The sequence below is a fragment of the Mugil cephalus genome, chromosome 15 (assembly GCF_022458985.1).
Source record: "Mugil cephalus isolate CIBA_MC_2020 chromosome 15, CIBA_Mcephalus_1.1, whole genome shotgun sequence".
Lineage (NCBI taxonomy): Eukaryota > Metazoa > Chordata > Actinopteri > Mugiliformes > Mugilidae > Mugil > Mugil cephalus.
The window spans coordinates 5,411,173-5,426,887 of NC_061784.1; the positions used below are offsets into that span (position 1 = coordinate 5,411,173).

General features: G+C 41.2%; 1 protein-coding gene across 2 annotated transcripts in view; it reads left to right on the top strand.

Annotated features, from left to right (window-relative positions):
* The window catches only part of gabra3 (gamma-aminobutyric acid type A receptor subunit alpha3), a 95,178-nt gene that overhangs the window by 43,635 nt on the left and 35,828 nt on the right, over positions 1-15,715 (top strand). For both annotated transcript variants that reach the window (XM_047607186.1, XM_047607187.1), the window contains exon 3: positions 12,291-12,412. In XM_047607186.1, coding sequence (XP_047463142.1) covers positions 12,291-12,412 — 122 coding nt within the window. The remainder of the gene's footprint in view (positions 1-12,290; positions 12,413-15,715) is intronic.

Below are 15,715 nucleotides of genomic sequence, written 5' to 3' on the forward strand. Positions count from 1 at the left end.
AATGTGACCTTAAAACTAAAATTCCATCATGTTCAATCTACCCCTTAAATCGATCTGAGTGCTGCAGATGTATGAGTGAGTGTATGGAAGGTCACATGAATGTCCTTAATGTTGCAGAGTGCTCGGCTGCTGTGACTGACACAGGTCGCCACGGACACGCTTTCACTGCAGCGGACGCTCTGTCAGTGCCTATGAAAAATACAGAAATGTTTATCATGCACACGTACCCACCTACTTATACACTTGCATAGATTAATTCAGATACATGACGCCATACCTTTGACTGATATACACTGGGTCAATGGAGTGAATACCATTTACATCTCTTTAGGCCTTGCAAATGGAGTGATTTCTTCTGGAGTCAGCCAGAAGGGAAAAAGGAGCGAGAGAAAGAAATCAAGTTGAACGGAGGGAGAGGAGTGAGAGCGTGTGTCGCTGAGATGGAAAATGATGAAAGGGTAGCACTTCTATCAAGGAGGAGGAGTTCCAGTATTTTCGCCCTCTTGTGTCACAGAGGACTGAACAATATGACACACACCACGCAGACAGATGGGCACACATATGTTGGTCGTAAAAAAAATCTGTTACTGCTGTATGTACCTTTTACCTGTGCCTTCAGGATCATTAAATCGAGGCAATTTAGGCAAAACAAAAAGAAATAGACAGTCTTACATGTCCTTTTTTTCTCCTGTGTAACCAGGAGACACAGACATGTTTTGTGTATCAGGATCCTCCCCTCAAATAGCTGTAAAATAGCTGTAAAAATATTGTGTTTGTTAAAAAGCTGGAATGAGATTTTGATTCAAAAAGGAGGGATTGCCAACCTCATGATCAACCTCATCCAGATTGCCCACCAAAGCAGCCGAAGCATAGACGTAATAGGCGGCAGTCAACCTGTGACTGAACGCTTCTCTGCACACATAGCACACATTCAGTGCTCTCAAGATTACTACACAAATCTGTTCATCTGTTTTTATCCGCAAAATAAAATTAATAACCTCCAAATTGGCCGTGAAACCGCTGGAAAAAGCTGGAATGAGATTTTGAATTAAAAAAGGAGGGATTGCCAACCTCAAGATCATCAGCTATTTTTAATCTGGCTTTGCGGCTTTATCGTAAATTATTTACCATATGAAATCGTCCATTTGAAGATAGAGTATTTTCCCTGATAGCTTCATTGGTAGTGATGGCGTAGTACCTGAAGAGTTCAATGCTGCATGCGACACCACAGGCCATGGGTTTCCTCTGAATGAGCCCCAGAAGTGAGGTTGGCTTTGGTATCACAGATGACATCTTTAAGTTAGATGATTTTCTCTTGCTGTAGGGAGGGCGTAGTGGTATCCATTTGTTTCTGAGTTACTCCAAATAAAGCATCCAGCTCCTCTTGCAATATGGCCTTATTCGGTGTTGCATGATATTGCAAAATACATTTGTTACTTTAATTGTAATATGAAATGACTTTGTAGCAGGATCTCCACATGGAGCCTGTTCTGCATTTTTGAATCTGATTACAGTGAAATAACTGTTATGACAGTTACGCACAAGCAAGCCAACCTAGCACTTTTTTTTAATAAGGTTTCTCCTGTTTAGCTTTTTGAATGGAATTTATGAACCATTTCAGACAGCGAGTCTGATTTCTGTTTGCAGCCTGACAAAGACACCATAAAGACATTTCTCTGCCCTTCCTCTGACCTTGGGTTGCCATGGCAGCGGATTAAAGCTAGTTAGAGATCAAGGACAACAAGAGAAGATAAAACTGTTAAATTCAAAGATCAAGTAAGACAGAGTTTTTTCAGTAATGGATTGAGGAATCATGACTGGGTGTGGTGGGAGAGCGCAGGATATGTATCAAATGGATGTGTGTGCGTTGATGAATGTGTGTGCTTTGAATGGATGTGTGTGTACTGAATGGCAAAGCGGAGCACGGCCTTGAAAGGATGGACCAGTGTTGTGGATTAATGCCTAAAATATGCACCAATTCATGTTATATACGACTCGATATTGTCATGAATCTATCTTCAATCATAGTATAATATGTGTGACTTCTCAGTGGACTAAATAAGTGTCTTACACACGAACATATCTGTAACTGTGCCAAGAAGAACTCCTATGTAGAGCTGAGACTGCAAAGTCTACTGTAAGTAATTATCGAGCCAACTTCCACAAACAATCACATAGGACAATTTGTTCTCCAAGCCATCAAGTACAAGGTACAGCAGTGTTAGGCTATGGTACCAGCTGGAAATTAACATTTTCCAATTGATTGAACAGATTGTGCCAACACCTCCAGCTTTTAGCTTCAAATGGTGATCAATGGGCTAAGGAGGTTCCAGATTGCCCTCCACCTCTTGCTTTATCTGGAAGTGTTAAACAGATGCTGGGTACAAAGTACTGGCTATGGCTGTCATTATTGCTGAACAACTATTGAAAACCTTTTCCCATGTTGAATTAGTCAGGGTTTCCTCTGCTCTGAGCTAAAAATCCAATGAAAGTCTCTCTGCGCAGTCTGAAATCTCTAACAGTTTGTTCTTGGAGTCAATACAATAGTGTAAAGCTCTGAGGAAAAGTTCCCAGTGGACAAGTAACCTAACTTGGCATTTACTGCAAACACACATTCCAAAGTGATCCAGGGGAAGCGGTTTAGGCATTTGCTAAAAATGTCCCTCAGGTGTCTTAGAAAGACTGCCAAGTACGGCAAACTGGGAAAAGACCTAGGGTCCAGCCTAGAAAATGCTGCAGGGACTCCAGCCCAGCTGTCAGGGGAGTGCCTGGGAATCCCACAGGAAGATCTCTGGAGGGCGAAGTAGGGCTGTCAATAGCCAAATAGGTTTGTAATATTGTTATTAACATTGGAGTGGACAAATATTCTAGTTTTATGCAAATGTACATGGTTATTATTAGTGCAACAATCCGGAACAATAATAAATACTGCCTAGAATATTCTATACACCAACCATGATATTATTGCTGTAGAAAGTTTGTTGTTTGCACAGTTGTCCAGGTGTTCCTATTACAATTTGTCCAGTCAGGTCTGTCTGTGGCGAGGAGGAGGCTCTCAGCTGTGTGCTGGACCACTGACTAAGCAGAACTAGTGGTTCAAAAGACGGTTTCTGCTTTGTGCTCTTCTTCTTAGTAGTTCTTCTTCTTCTTCTTTTGGAGTTTTTGGCAGTTTTGACACTATGGGGTGTATTACTGCACTCCAAAGACCAAAATTATTTGCTACGACTGCACATCAGAGTCTGCTTGCTTTCCATGGTGTTACCGCTTCTTTGATCACTTCCCAAAGTATGGTGCAGCCTGAGGTCATAATAATAGAAGAAGCATTGCACTTCCATGCTAACTTTGGCAACCTTGGCAAAGATCTCAGAAATTTAAAATCATGTTCAGTTTAGTATGACAACATGCTAATACAAATTACAAATTACCTCCAAACACAGACTATCATACAGCATTTATTTGGCAGCAGATAAAGTACCAGTCAAAAGTTTGGATACATTTTCTCATTGAATTGAATGATAAGGTGTCTCTAAACTTTTGACTGGTGGTTTATTTGGTCATAAATAGTTCAATATGTGTCCTGAATTTCTGATGGCACTAGAAGAAAACGTAAAGAGTAAAAAGAATTCATCTCCTGGGCACAGTGTACATGTGCACAGAACTTAGTGGCAATCTGTCCAGAAGGAAATGTCCATAAACTGTTTGGACAGATTGCTGCTTGGGCTTAAAATTACTTTGGAAAGGAAAATACAGCCCTTTCGAATTTAGATATGTTAGGTCTGTAATCTCAGACTTTTCCATCCTGTTGATCTGGAGACGAATTCTAGTGGCAGCAGAACTACGATGATGCTGACATTTTGCTGCACACGGCATGAGTCTGCAAACAGTAGAGGACAGTGAAAAGGGTTGGTTATCTCCTCGATGAGAAGCTAGAATGCTAGATAGCATCATAGCATCATAATAATGCAAATACATAAAAACTGCAATACCTTTATCAGGATCAGTCATTTAATGATAAACGTCTTAACTGGCACTCACAGTATATGACAGACATCTTTTATCACATTAAAACCAGCTTGATTTTCTACGGTGGGGTCACATTTTATTCCAATTTCCCTTAATGATCAAATAAATTTCTAGAAAACATCCTCACAAATACATTAATCAGAGTGGATGGAGGACATACCAAGAATATTTTTTTTTCTTCCCAAGGGGAACCGCAGATGAGGCAGTTGCCCCTGGAGTCAGCCAAAGCTACTATACTGTATGTTAAAAGCTATTACCTCATCCCCATCAGCCCCCACCCTTTCACTTCAGCCTCTCTGGCGCATAATATATTATCTTCTCAAAACAGGCAAGTAGAAGACAGAATAAAGAAGCAAACAAAGAAAAATCAGTCACATTGTAAAAGGCTCTGAATGATACAAGGCCTCCATTAGTAATAGACAATATGCTGCATAATGTGCGGCTGCATAACATTATCAACATGTTGTTGGAAGACTCTGAGAAAAAACGTGAGTGGGAGGATCTGGTGAGGAAGATTAGTTGTGTTGTAAAGGTTACCTCATGCATAAATTCGAGCATCAAATTTAGTATTTGTTAATCAGCAGCGCGCTAATTAGTCGTCCGCCTCCCCGCACGCCTTCTCTCCGCTTTGTGACATTTCAGTGACAGGAATTAGGTATTTGTCAGTGCCTATTTAAATAAATAAACCAGTGCCCCCTATAACCACAGCGAGGGAAAATCATCAACTTCCAATATATCTTTTCCACAAAGCTCCGAGCAGCCTCGCTAATCCCCTCCATTCCATTTTCGGTTGCCCCCAGCTATCCGCAGAAAAGACAGTTCAGTGAGTGCGTCGTCTGGGTACTTCAGTGGTGGTGGGATATCAGGATTCTTATCAGTCATCCGGCGTCTCCAGCGACGCGCTCTTAAGATAGCGACAAGGTAGCTGGGTGAGAAAGGCATTTCCTAGGGTGCCCACTTTTCCATTCAAGATGCATGAGCAGCAGCAGCAGCAGCAGCCAAATGTTTAAGAGATTAAAAGTTTGGTGGGGATGGCAGTTAATCAGAGAGTCTGTTTATTCCCTCCTTTTTTTTATCTGTATTCAAAAGCCTTCAAAGGTACTAACTTTAAAAGAGCAGACCGATGATTCTGCACTCGACAATATTTTTCTTCATTTTTCATGAAAGGATCAAAATTGATGCAGCACAACCAGAGATACTGCTGTGTCTGCAGTCATGCCCCAAAGATGTACAGTCCGTGGCATGTACTACAACAACAACAATAGTTTTCATGTAGCAAAGTAGTCTACCAGGAACGTGCGCTGCCATATATGCAGCAACTTGCCGTCTCCTTGTGTTCTGAGAAAGATGTGGGTTTTTGATCCTAACAGGACTGACATGGCCTTAGTCTGTCTAGGTGGTGACTCACTCTGCAACAGTGGATGTGACTTAAATGTCCAAGTCTTCACAAACTTTTAGAGCAACCTCACCTTTCTGACCGGACTATCTAATAAAACTGCCTAAGCCCATTAGCTCAGATTCATCCCTCACTTTCTAATGGATTTCCAGGACATCCTTTTTTGAAACGGGAATACATCACATTAAGCACGTAATGCCATTTCATGGGACCGTTAAGTTGGTTGTGCTGTTCCGATGGGCAAGAGCGGGTGGAGTGGGAGGAGTGGGGGGTTACATTCACCCGCTTAATGACACTTTTTCACTGAGATCTTAATTGGTCACCTTTTCTTTTGGCCTCTCCTGACGTTACGTCAGGGCTCTTTAGCTAATAATGAAATGTGGGCCTCGCTGTGTGTACAGAGAGGATTTAATCAAATGCTTCTAGTGCCTAAAATATTCAAACACAAGAAGCGAGACGCAACATCTTTTGCTCCGGCAAAGATGGACTCAGAAACAAATATGTACATGATTTTTTCTCTGAATTGGTCAATATACAGTATATTATATTAGATTGTGATTGTAATTTAATTGTGTAATAATAACCAAGTGAACGTCGGCAACACTGTGTTTAAAATTTTCATTAATATGGAAAAATGAATGCATATTTTAGTTTTAGTTTGTGGTCCTCGGTCAGGCCATCACTCTCTCAGCTCGTGAAACCTTTCATCCTTAACTGCCACCTCCAAACAGCTCTCATTACTGCTCGCTCTTCAGCTCACCCCAATCCTGCTGGCTGCCAGCAGGCACCCGTGTGCCCTCAGAGACCACCACTCCATCTCTTCCCTGGCCAACCCTGCTATCCTTCACCTGCCACACTGGTTCAGTGCACTACTACCCTTGGATTGCCGCCAGTCCACTCACTCAGTACGTCCTTTCCAACTAACTCAGCCTGCTGGGCCCACACACACATAGAAGTTCCCACCTGGCTACAAAGTCAGCGCTTTCTACTTCTTAAGTTGCCAGTCACCCATACAGGACAGTAGCTCCCCGGCAGAAGCAGCAGACCACTTCATTATCTGAAACATCCATGAATACATCTGCGGTGTTAAAGCACAGGCAGCACAGATACTTTGATGCCCACATCAACAGTCTCCAATTTTTTCCACTCTCTCATCTTTGAAAGTAGAGAAGAGAATAAGTCTCCTTCATCACAAATGAAGAAAACTGCAAATCCGGTGCCTTTTAGAAAAAGGGCTGAAAAATAACTAATTAAAAAGACTTTTAGAGAACGTGGCTAATTAAGAAACTTTATTTTCACTGAGTAAAATTTTATTCATTATATGCTCTCTTCCCAGGGAATAAGTTCCCCAAAAGTTTGTGCACTTAGTAATAAGTTGATTAACTGTCCATGTGCTCCAGGACATGCAATATCTTCTTTCTAGTTCTTCTCTCTTTATAGTTGTGTTCATGCCGACCATGACACTGGTGGGTTTATTGCATCATCCTGCTAACATGTAATGAATACACATAGAAAAATGGTACATTTAACGCCTACATTAAAACTTTCAATGTAATGATAACAGCTCATAGTAGTCAGTCAGTGTTTAAATATAAAAAAACAATCACAGTTTAGTTCAAAGCAATTAAAAAAAAAGACATAATATAATTTAAAGATTTACTAACCATTTAAACATGTCAAACTATACAAACACCAGTTAATCCATGAACAATGTTCTCTGCATCATAGATACAGCGTATGCAAGGTGAAGTTGTAACAGAAGTGTCATTTCCTTGTCGTGGGTTTTCAATTTTGAGGCCGTAAGATGTCATGTGTCAATTTTGGAGATGCTGTCCTCTCTGACAATAAACAGCAGAGATAGGCGTGAAAAGATTTGTTCCCTGCCTCTAGTGACGACTGACCCTGTGCCAGATAGCCAGTCATCAGTCACTGGCAGAAGGCGCAGTAAAGTTGTGTAGCAAGAAAAAGAGTTAGCAATTAAACTTCTGCAGTGCCCTGGCTTCTAAAGTCAATGACCTGACTTATTGTTGATCCCACAAATTAAATAAACATGAAGCACAACAATACTTTTTAATAAAGCATGTAACGAGGCGAATGGGGAAAAAAAAAAAAAACTTTCGGTTTAAATCTATGCCCACACACTTCTGGCCCAGGGCTATTTCATAGAAAACAACATACAGTATTTTTATTAGGAGAAAGCGCAGTGTGACTATTGCTGTTAAGTGTGGGCCTTTTGGAAAAGAACCAATGACAAACTCCATTTAGCTGCTTCCGTTACGGGGTCCTGCCACCGCTCACTGCTTTCACTGCAGAACAGGGCCATTGTTAACGTTATTAGTAACACCTGAGCTATTATCCATTGTTGAGAAAAGGACCATTGTGAACTTAAAGGCACTGCTCTCCCACTCAGCTGTTTTCCGATTCTAATTAAACTTGTGCTCAGGTTGAGGTTGAACCAAACTCAGCTTTCTAGCGAACCTTTTGTTTTTTTTACAGGAAACAGATTAGTTTGAATAAAGCTACTTATTTGATTTTTTAAAAGACTTTGTATCACTAATTCAAGTGGCTTCTTCAGTTCTGAATGAAGAGTTCTTACATGTGCATGGCGCCTACACTCACGTACAATAAATGGAAGGCGCTGAATTAAAGCGTGTAATCCTGACTGTAAGTGGTGTTTTTTTCAAGACTCAAGGTGTCTCAAGGTTTGTTTGTACTTCTGCAGTTAGTCTACATAGCATCTACACCGTAAGTGGCATTTTTACCTCTGCACTGGTGTGTTGCTGTGGTTCTGTAATTACACCACTGAAAAGCTTAAACGCAATTACTCAGCTGTACTGATTTTCACTCTGTACTTAAAACAATTGATCAAGAGTTGAGTGAAATCACAGAACCATGGAGAAGACCTCTGAGTAGATGGTTTGTAGGAAGCTGAACAAGCCACTCAGACACAGGAACAAGGACATGAATCTTGGACCAGACGCAAGTTTGTGCGGTCTGTGTCGTCATGGCACATGGCACAGTCAGATTTCTGGGGATGTGGACATCAGGCTACGCCGTAGGCTATGGCACAGGGTCCAGAGCTACTGCATCGCTACGAAGTAGAAGTGATGCTTGGCTACAAATAAAGTCTAGGTCCACCTCCTCTGTTTAGCGGGAACCAGGCAAAGGCCTCTGTGTGGTATCTCCCCAGTCCATAATTGGCAGCATCTGTCAATGAGCCCCTGAGTTTACGGTTGGCAAAAGGTGACTACATGGGAGATCTCACTTTTAACCATCAACCTCAACCTCATCAACTTCTACTTCAGAGCAGCCACATGGAATAATAATTCAATCAAACGTTCTGGCAGATATTAATAATGCACATTATTTATATACTAAGCCCACGACCAATATAAATGTTTAATAAAAGGCAGCAGGATGTGACAGATTTAGCAACACACTGAAATGAGAAAGCTTTGGGAAACTTTGTAAATGTTGGTCTTGGCACCTTCTGTGTTTATGCCATTTATATTTTCCCCTTTTTGCGCTAGTTGAGGCAAAGTTCAGACAGACTATTTTGTACTTAGTCATTTCTCTTTATGGGAAAAGTTCAGAAATATATTGCTTTTCTTTTTTCTTTTTTTTTTTTTTTTACTTCTGATGGACTTATATTTGAGTATTAAGATTAATGAAGGGGATAGAGAAGTAAAACTAGATGTTTGTAAAGTTGGGTGTTCAAACAAAAATGCAGCCGAATTCAAAGGCAATGTCCCATTTCTTCGTCACGATCAGTGAATTTAAACAGCTGGCTCCTACTGGATGAGGTGAGGACGTTTGTGTGTGTGTTACAGATGGTGTGTGTGTGTGTGTGTGGGTGCGTCAGTAAAACACAGATGCTGCACAGCACACAAGAGCTTTGTTTTTCCAAAGTGGATATTTCAGTGTGGAGCAGACGTCGCTAGAACAGTTTCTCAGGGACTAAAGGTTTCTCATTAATTTTTGAATTTCCACCGGTGCTGCCGGAGAGGCCACACAGGCTTTTTGGTTGATATATGATTCATGTTAAGTGAGATATTACCTGCTGCAGTTAAACTCGTCCCAGCTTTTCTAAGGCTTTTTGTATTGGGTGTTTACGGTGCGTGTGAGATGCTTCAGACAAACGTGCCTGTCAACTTTTGATAAAGTACGTGAATGAAAAAATCCAAAAATATCCGGTAGTCTTTCTTGCTTTCAAATATTTATGAGTACACTGTTGTACGCTGTCATATTTTGACACATTTTTTTCCAGAGCTTAATTATACAGTTAGGTACCCATTTGACAACCAGAATAGATCAAACTGTGCCTGACTCAGTGAAGTGCAAGTCGTGAGCTTAGTGTTCTGTCGCAGAGTAGTGAACTTTGGAGTTACCTACTGGTAATTTCTTCTGTAAATTCTGATCCTAAAGATTTTATTCCCACCTGGGGTGCCAGCATCCATGGTCGCCCTGGTAGACTGCTGCAAACTCTCTTGGTGCTGCCCTGTCAGAAATCCTAAACAGCAACAACAACCGGTTTGTCTGTTGGCAGTGCAGCCAAACAAACAGAATTTCATAAAGTCAATCAAAAATAATTGACTGCAGTCTGTTCGCAGTGCAGGTGTGTGATCTGTCGCATGCAAATCTCAACATCTACCGGCTGTGGCTCCAGTGGTAGAGCACCAATCGTGCGGTTAGCGGTGATTCAAGTGTCCTTGAGCGAGACACGGAGCCTGGTGGCAGACGAGCGCCTTGCATGACGTCACAACCCAAACTTAGGTGCAGTTATGAAGTATTGTTAATTTTCTATAGTGCCTCCATAGGTTTAAGGGAGTTCATGGCTGCCAAAATGTAGCCATCTTGGAGTCCCAAATACTTGCATGGGTTGCCTGCTCTGAAGGTGCACTGTTTAAGGAAGGTTTTTTTCCAGTTTCACATCAGTGCCTTTACTCCTCTTTTATAGATGGTTTCCTTTACTGAAGACTTCACTTGGATGAGTGATAAAGCATCTACAAGTCCAGTTACTCTTCTACTTCTGTCACTCCACTAGTGATGACTGACCGGCGTTATAGGCAAAGCTATTATTTACTAGGCCAAGATCCAGGAACATGATGAGTTGGTTAGCAGCTTGTTGAAGTGTCCTCGGTCAAGATACCAAACCTGAAGTTGCTCATGATGGCATGTCCACCACCATTAGTGTTTCGAATGAACCATTAAGGTAGAAAAACTACAGACCATTTACCATTAGATGTCAATTGATTCCTTCAGATGTTTAAAATTAACTCATGCCCAAGAAAATGTAATATTTTACAAGGGTATTTTTAAGAACAGCAGTCCTGCCTTTCCAGGTGTCTTCCCCTCAGCCAAATGCTTTCACTGATACCACAGCTCTTATACAGTGTTATGAGAATGACTCATTTACAGTTTACTGTTCAGCCAGTGAGACAATATTACACAGTGCAACGCTGCACAACACGCATGCCTCATTTGCTACAAATTCCTCATGAGTGTGAATGACTCCAACAACAACAATGAAATTTGCTCAACTGAGCAATAAATTATCTTAAATGTTTTCAGAACTGTTTTGGATTTCATGATAATCCAAAAGCATCGCAGCCTTGGACAGTCAACCCAATAATGCAGTATAAAGACTAAAGTCCTAATAGTTACTGGAGGAGTATGAATTCAATAAATTATAAAGTCACTGGCAGACTTTAAAACACCTTTCTTTTTTCTTTTCTTCTTCTTTTTGGGTTCTTCATAAATTTTGATATTCTATTTTACTATACACCACACCAATCATTAAAATATAGATGAGCTGGAAGTTGAGGGAGCACAGATGCTTAATTGATATTTATATAATGCATTCATATTCCCTCATAATGGCCACTTAGCTAGGCATGTGCCCAGACCCCTCAAAATGTGGATGCACTTTGTGTCCAGAGCGTGCAGGGATACCATTTTTTAACTCTCAATAATGATAGCTGCATAGGTTTCCAATATAGTGACCTTCACCCAGTAAGTGTTTTTATGGGTAGATTTGGATCTCAGGAGGACTCTCAGTTTGAGTTATTACAGAAAACATTAAGCTATAGAAAGCCTTAGCAGATGTGCTGTTAAAAGTTCGGGACTCCCCCTGAGAAGCATTCATGGAAAATGTGGGATACCCTCAAATTCCTTAAAGCTCCTTGTGCCGTGCAGAGCAAGGGCTGCGCCTGCGAAATTGCATTAGGACGCGGAGTGGTGGTTGATGAGGATTACTGGTATATTATAGGTCAGCTCCTCGGGCGAGTTTAGTTTAATTAAAGATAGTACTCATTAACTCATCAGTGTTCCACCTACAATATAGTGGCCTTTTCATCTCGCTACAATATTATTCTGCAGGGGGCCATGTAAATTAATAAGGGGCTGATAGCGCATGATGAGTTTTGTAACAAAACACTGCGGCGTATTTCCCCCCTTTTTTGGAAACTATTAATTTCCATCAATCTACAGGTTTTAGACATTCTAGTAAATGAAGACAGCACAATATGACAACCACAACCACACAATGTTAGTGAATTAGCCCAAGGCTGGCCATTGTGTTACCCTCAGTGACATTTAAGTAATTACACTGTTACAGTATGTGTATCCATGTTGAAGTCACAATAATTCACAATTGCCAACATATAACATTTGTGTGGTAAACCATTTTAACACATGAACTTGTGAGATTTATTGTGAGAATGTGGATCAGTTTTACTGTGGCTGAAGCAAACAAACAGCAGGCTTTCACTCAGTTGCACACCGAAGGCGTTTGAGTCTCAGTGGTGTATATATATATTATATATTTCCTTTTTTTTTTACTCCATCTCCTACTCTCTGTTTCTCCCTGCAGGGCAGTAGTTGGACACAGAGAACCCTTGCCTGATGATAGTAAAGACAATATCACCATTTTCACCCGAATCCTAGACAGGCTACTGGATGGATATGACAACAGGCTTCGTCCTGGGCTCGGAGGTAAGAAGTGTGAGATAAATCGCAGGCACCTACGTACATAGAAAACAAAGATTTCAGCGAGGATCTGCAGAACAAGGGTACAGACTGATATGATACAAAGACACACACATCGGGCTTTACACGGTGCCGTAGATATTTTTTATCTCTTTAGCCATACACATATGTTACCAACATGGCTTCAATTTTACAATAAAAAGTAACCCAAAAAGGTGCAGGTGCATTCCAGTGTTCTGAAAATGGCGAGATATTACTCTTAGTTGTCGTGTTGCTTCAGCCCACTTATCAGCACTGTCAGCAGTTGTGGGAGCAGCAGTGCCTGACACATAGCTTATGAAGGTTATAAAGGTACTTTTAAAGTCGTTAGCTTACTCCTTCTGATCCCCCGTGCAATCTACACACACACTGCAAACAGGACTCCGTGCATCCAATTTGCCACACTTTTATCAGCGCCAAAGTTGTTACCCACCGCACGAATCACTGATCACAGACCAACATTATGTTTCTTGTTTGCAATGCAGTTCCGAAACTGATTATCTACCAAAAGGAGCAACACAAATAATAATTACAGGCATGACAAAATCCATTAATCGCTACATTTTTAATGTTGCTCTAATCGTTTATTTTGTGGTCTAACACTCTAGATTGGACTGGTAGATTTGTGAGAACAATACTACATTCCACTGAGTCTTATTGCTGCATTTTAACCCTTATATTGGTCCTGGTAGATGTTTTCTGTTCAGTAGTAGTTTTGTTTTGACCACATCAATCCAGACTGCCAGTATTGGGTGCTAGTGGACAGAATGAGTCATGGTAACTTGGATGGATGACACCAGGATCACAATGAAGTCAGGTCATTTCTTGCAGCGCTGTGACTTCCCCTGAGTGGAAGTCTTTGTTCAATCATGCCCAAATGGCAAACAGCATATGTCAGTGAAAATACCATTAATTGGTGCCATTTCATCCAAATATTCATCCCCCAAGGATAGTAAACTGCACAGCAGCAAGCCCACAAGCTCAAGCGGGCTTTGCCGTTTCTCAGCCAGCCAGCTGGAATGTCAGTTTCTGCTCTATTGCTTGCTGCCGAAGCCATGAGGGTGCCCAACGGGCGGCACAGCCACCAGGCTGGATGACCTGGACTCTGAGGCAGCAACTACAAAGAGGAACCGGTCGTTAATGTCACATTCTGCCTCTACACAGAGGTTACCATCTCTGAGGGCAGAGGGATGACGAGGCCTGCACCCGTCAGGGCTTACGGTCGTGATGGCCTCGTTTTGCGGAGCAGTGACTGTTCCATGTGGAGCAAACAAAATCAGGTGTTTTCATCTGTTGCAATATCATTTTCCACTTCTGTTCAGAAATATTCCCTCAGCCAACAGAACAGGACTAAAGCTAAACTTATTCTGATGGTCACAATATATGATGGCATAAAATATAGGTGACTTAATTGATAGGTCGGTAGTGTCATTCATTCAGATTCTAAATATATGCTGTCACTATTTATTTGAATTCATGCAGTAACATGCATCGCATGGTAGATGTAATTATGTTTTATTATGAGGCATGAAAGAAAAATAAAATATGATAACTTAGTACCACCTGTCTATATTTACACAGGGCCGACTTATAACTAGCATGCTCAGTCAAAGTCCAGAGATTGTGCCTGTACAAGAAACAGAATACCAATCGTCTTCCAGTTGACCACCCCCATGCCTCACTAGTCCATCTCAGAAACTGTCATGTGGGACCATCTCAGACATGCAGCCTGAACAGAGACTGGAAAACACTATTTCATTTTATTTTCAGCACCATCTATCAGCTCTGCCCTACGCTCTGATGCACTGTTGTAAACAGAAACGGGGCACCTCATTCCGTTTCCATGCCTAGGTCAGCCATGCAAAGTGCTGACGCGGCGTTGTTATAATCGTGTATTTCTGAGAGCTGTTTTGTGGAAATGATTAATGTGAAAGTGGATCTTCTCTCTCAGGGGTCCCTTTGCCAAAGGATTAGAGACTTCACCTGTGGGTGGTCGCTTAGATCTGGGACACTGTTAGAGCCGAGGATCCATTCACTCCAAAGCCCCATCCCTCTCTAGTTGTGTGCACCACTGGGAGCAGCTATTTGTCTCGCCAGTGGCCCAAGAGCCTGTTTTACACATTTGTCCCAGGGGAGCTGAATCAGCCCTCACTGGAGAGGGCAAATTCTGATCTGGCATGACTTACACATCATGACCTAGTTAATGCTTTATTAAAGGATCTTATGAAGTGTTTCAAAACAAACCTACCACATCACATCATTAATAGCACATTTAAAAGCCTCTGTACTACTCCCTGTATAATGACCAATTTGACTCTTACAGTATCAGAAACCATCTATAAATCATTATGACAGAACAAAGGCAATTATGGAGCTTGTGTTGTGATGTAATGTGCAATGATACATGTAATTACAGTGGAAGAAATACATTGGCCCCAGGAAGACTTAGAGCCTTGTAACAGTCATGCCAGATTCATACCACAATAGGCTCCATCATGTCTAACGTGATTATAATGTGTGTATAGAATTGTGTAATGGCATCAACATGTTGCCATTATTTGAATAAAGAAAATACACTTAGACCCGCATGCTTAATTTCCGAGCTGCTGATTTTTATCCGCGAGCCATTAGGGACCGCTAAAGGTTTTTGGGCCAGTCTGACTAAATTATTTTAGGTTAAAACAGATGTCTCCTCTCCAAAGATACAGACTTGGGCAAGGTCCAGGGCAGAATTTATGCTGAAGTTGACAAAACTAGCTGGAGACAGAAAAAAAAAAAAATTAAAAAAAAAATTAAAATGGTACAGAACGGAAAACTTTCAAGAGCATCTGTGAAGTTGTTCATAACAACATTTTCCCTCAGAATTGAGCTCATGAAAAAGCCCTCCTGGGTCAAACTCTTGGGAGAGTTAAATGTAGTGCTGTGTGGTAGAAGGTTTGTCTATGTTTAAGGAAATATTTAATACTGTTATTCCAGCATTTTTGTTCTTAAACGTGCAGCCTGAGACAAAACAACCGCGACATGGACTTGGCTAAATCATGCAGGAAGCAATAATACAGACAACTGAATTGTCAATGAGCTTGCATAAATCTCCAGTTTCTCCTCAGCTTGAAGTCATTCTGTGAGTGTTAATAACTAACACTGCAAAGTGTTTTTTGCAAAGCAGCTTTGTCAAAAGCAAACAGACAGACTTCACTGTCACAGACACAAGCAATCAAACTAACAAAGACAGCACTGCGGCTTTTTCTCTATGTCCCACTGTAATATGTT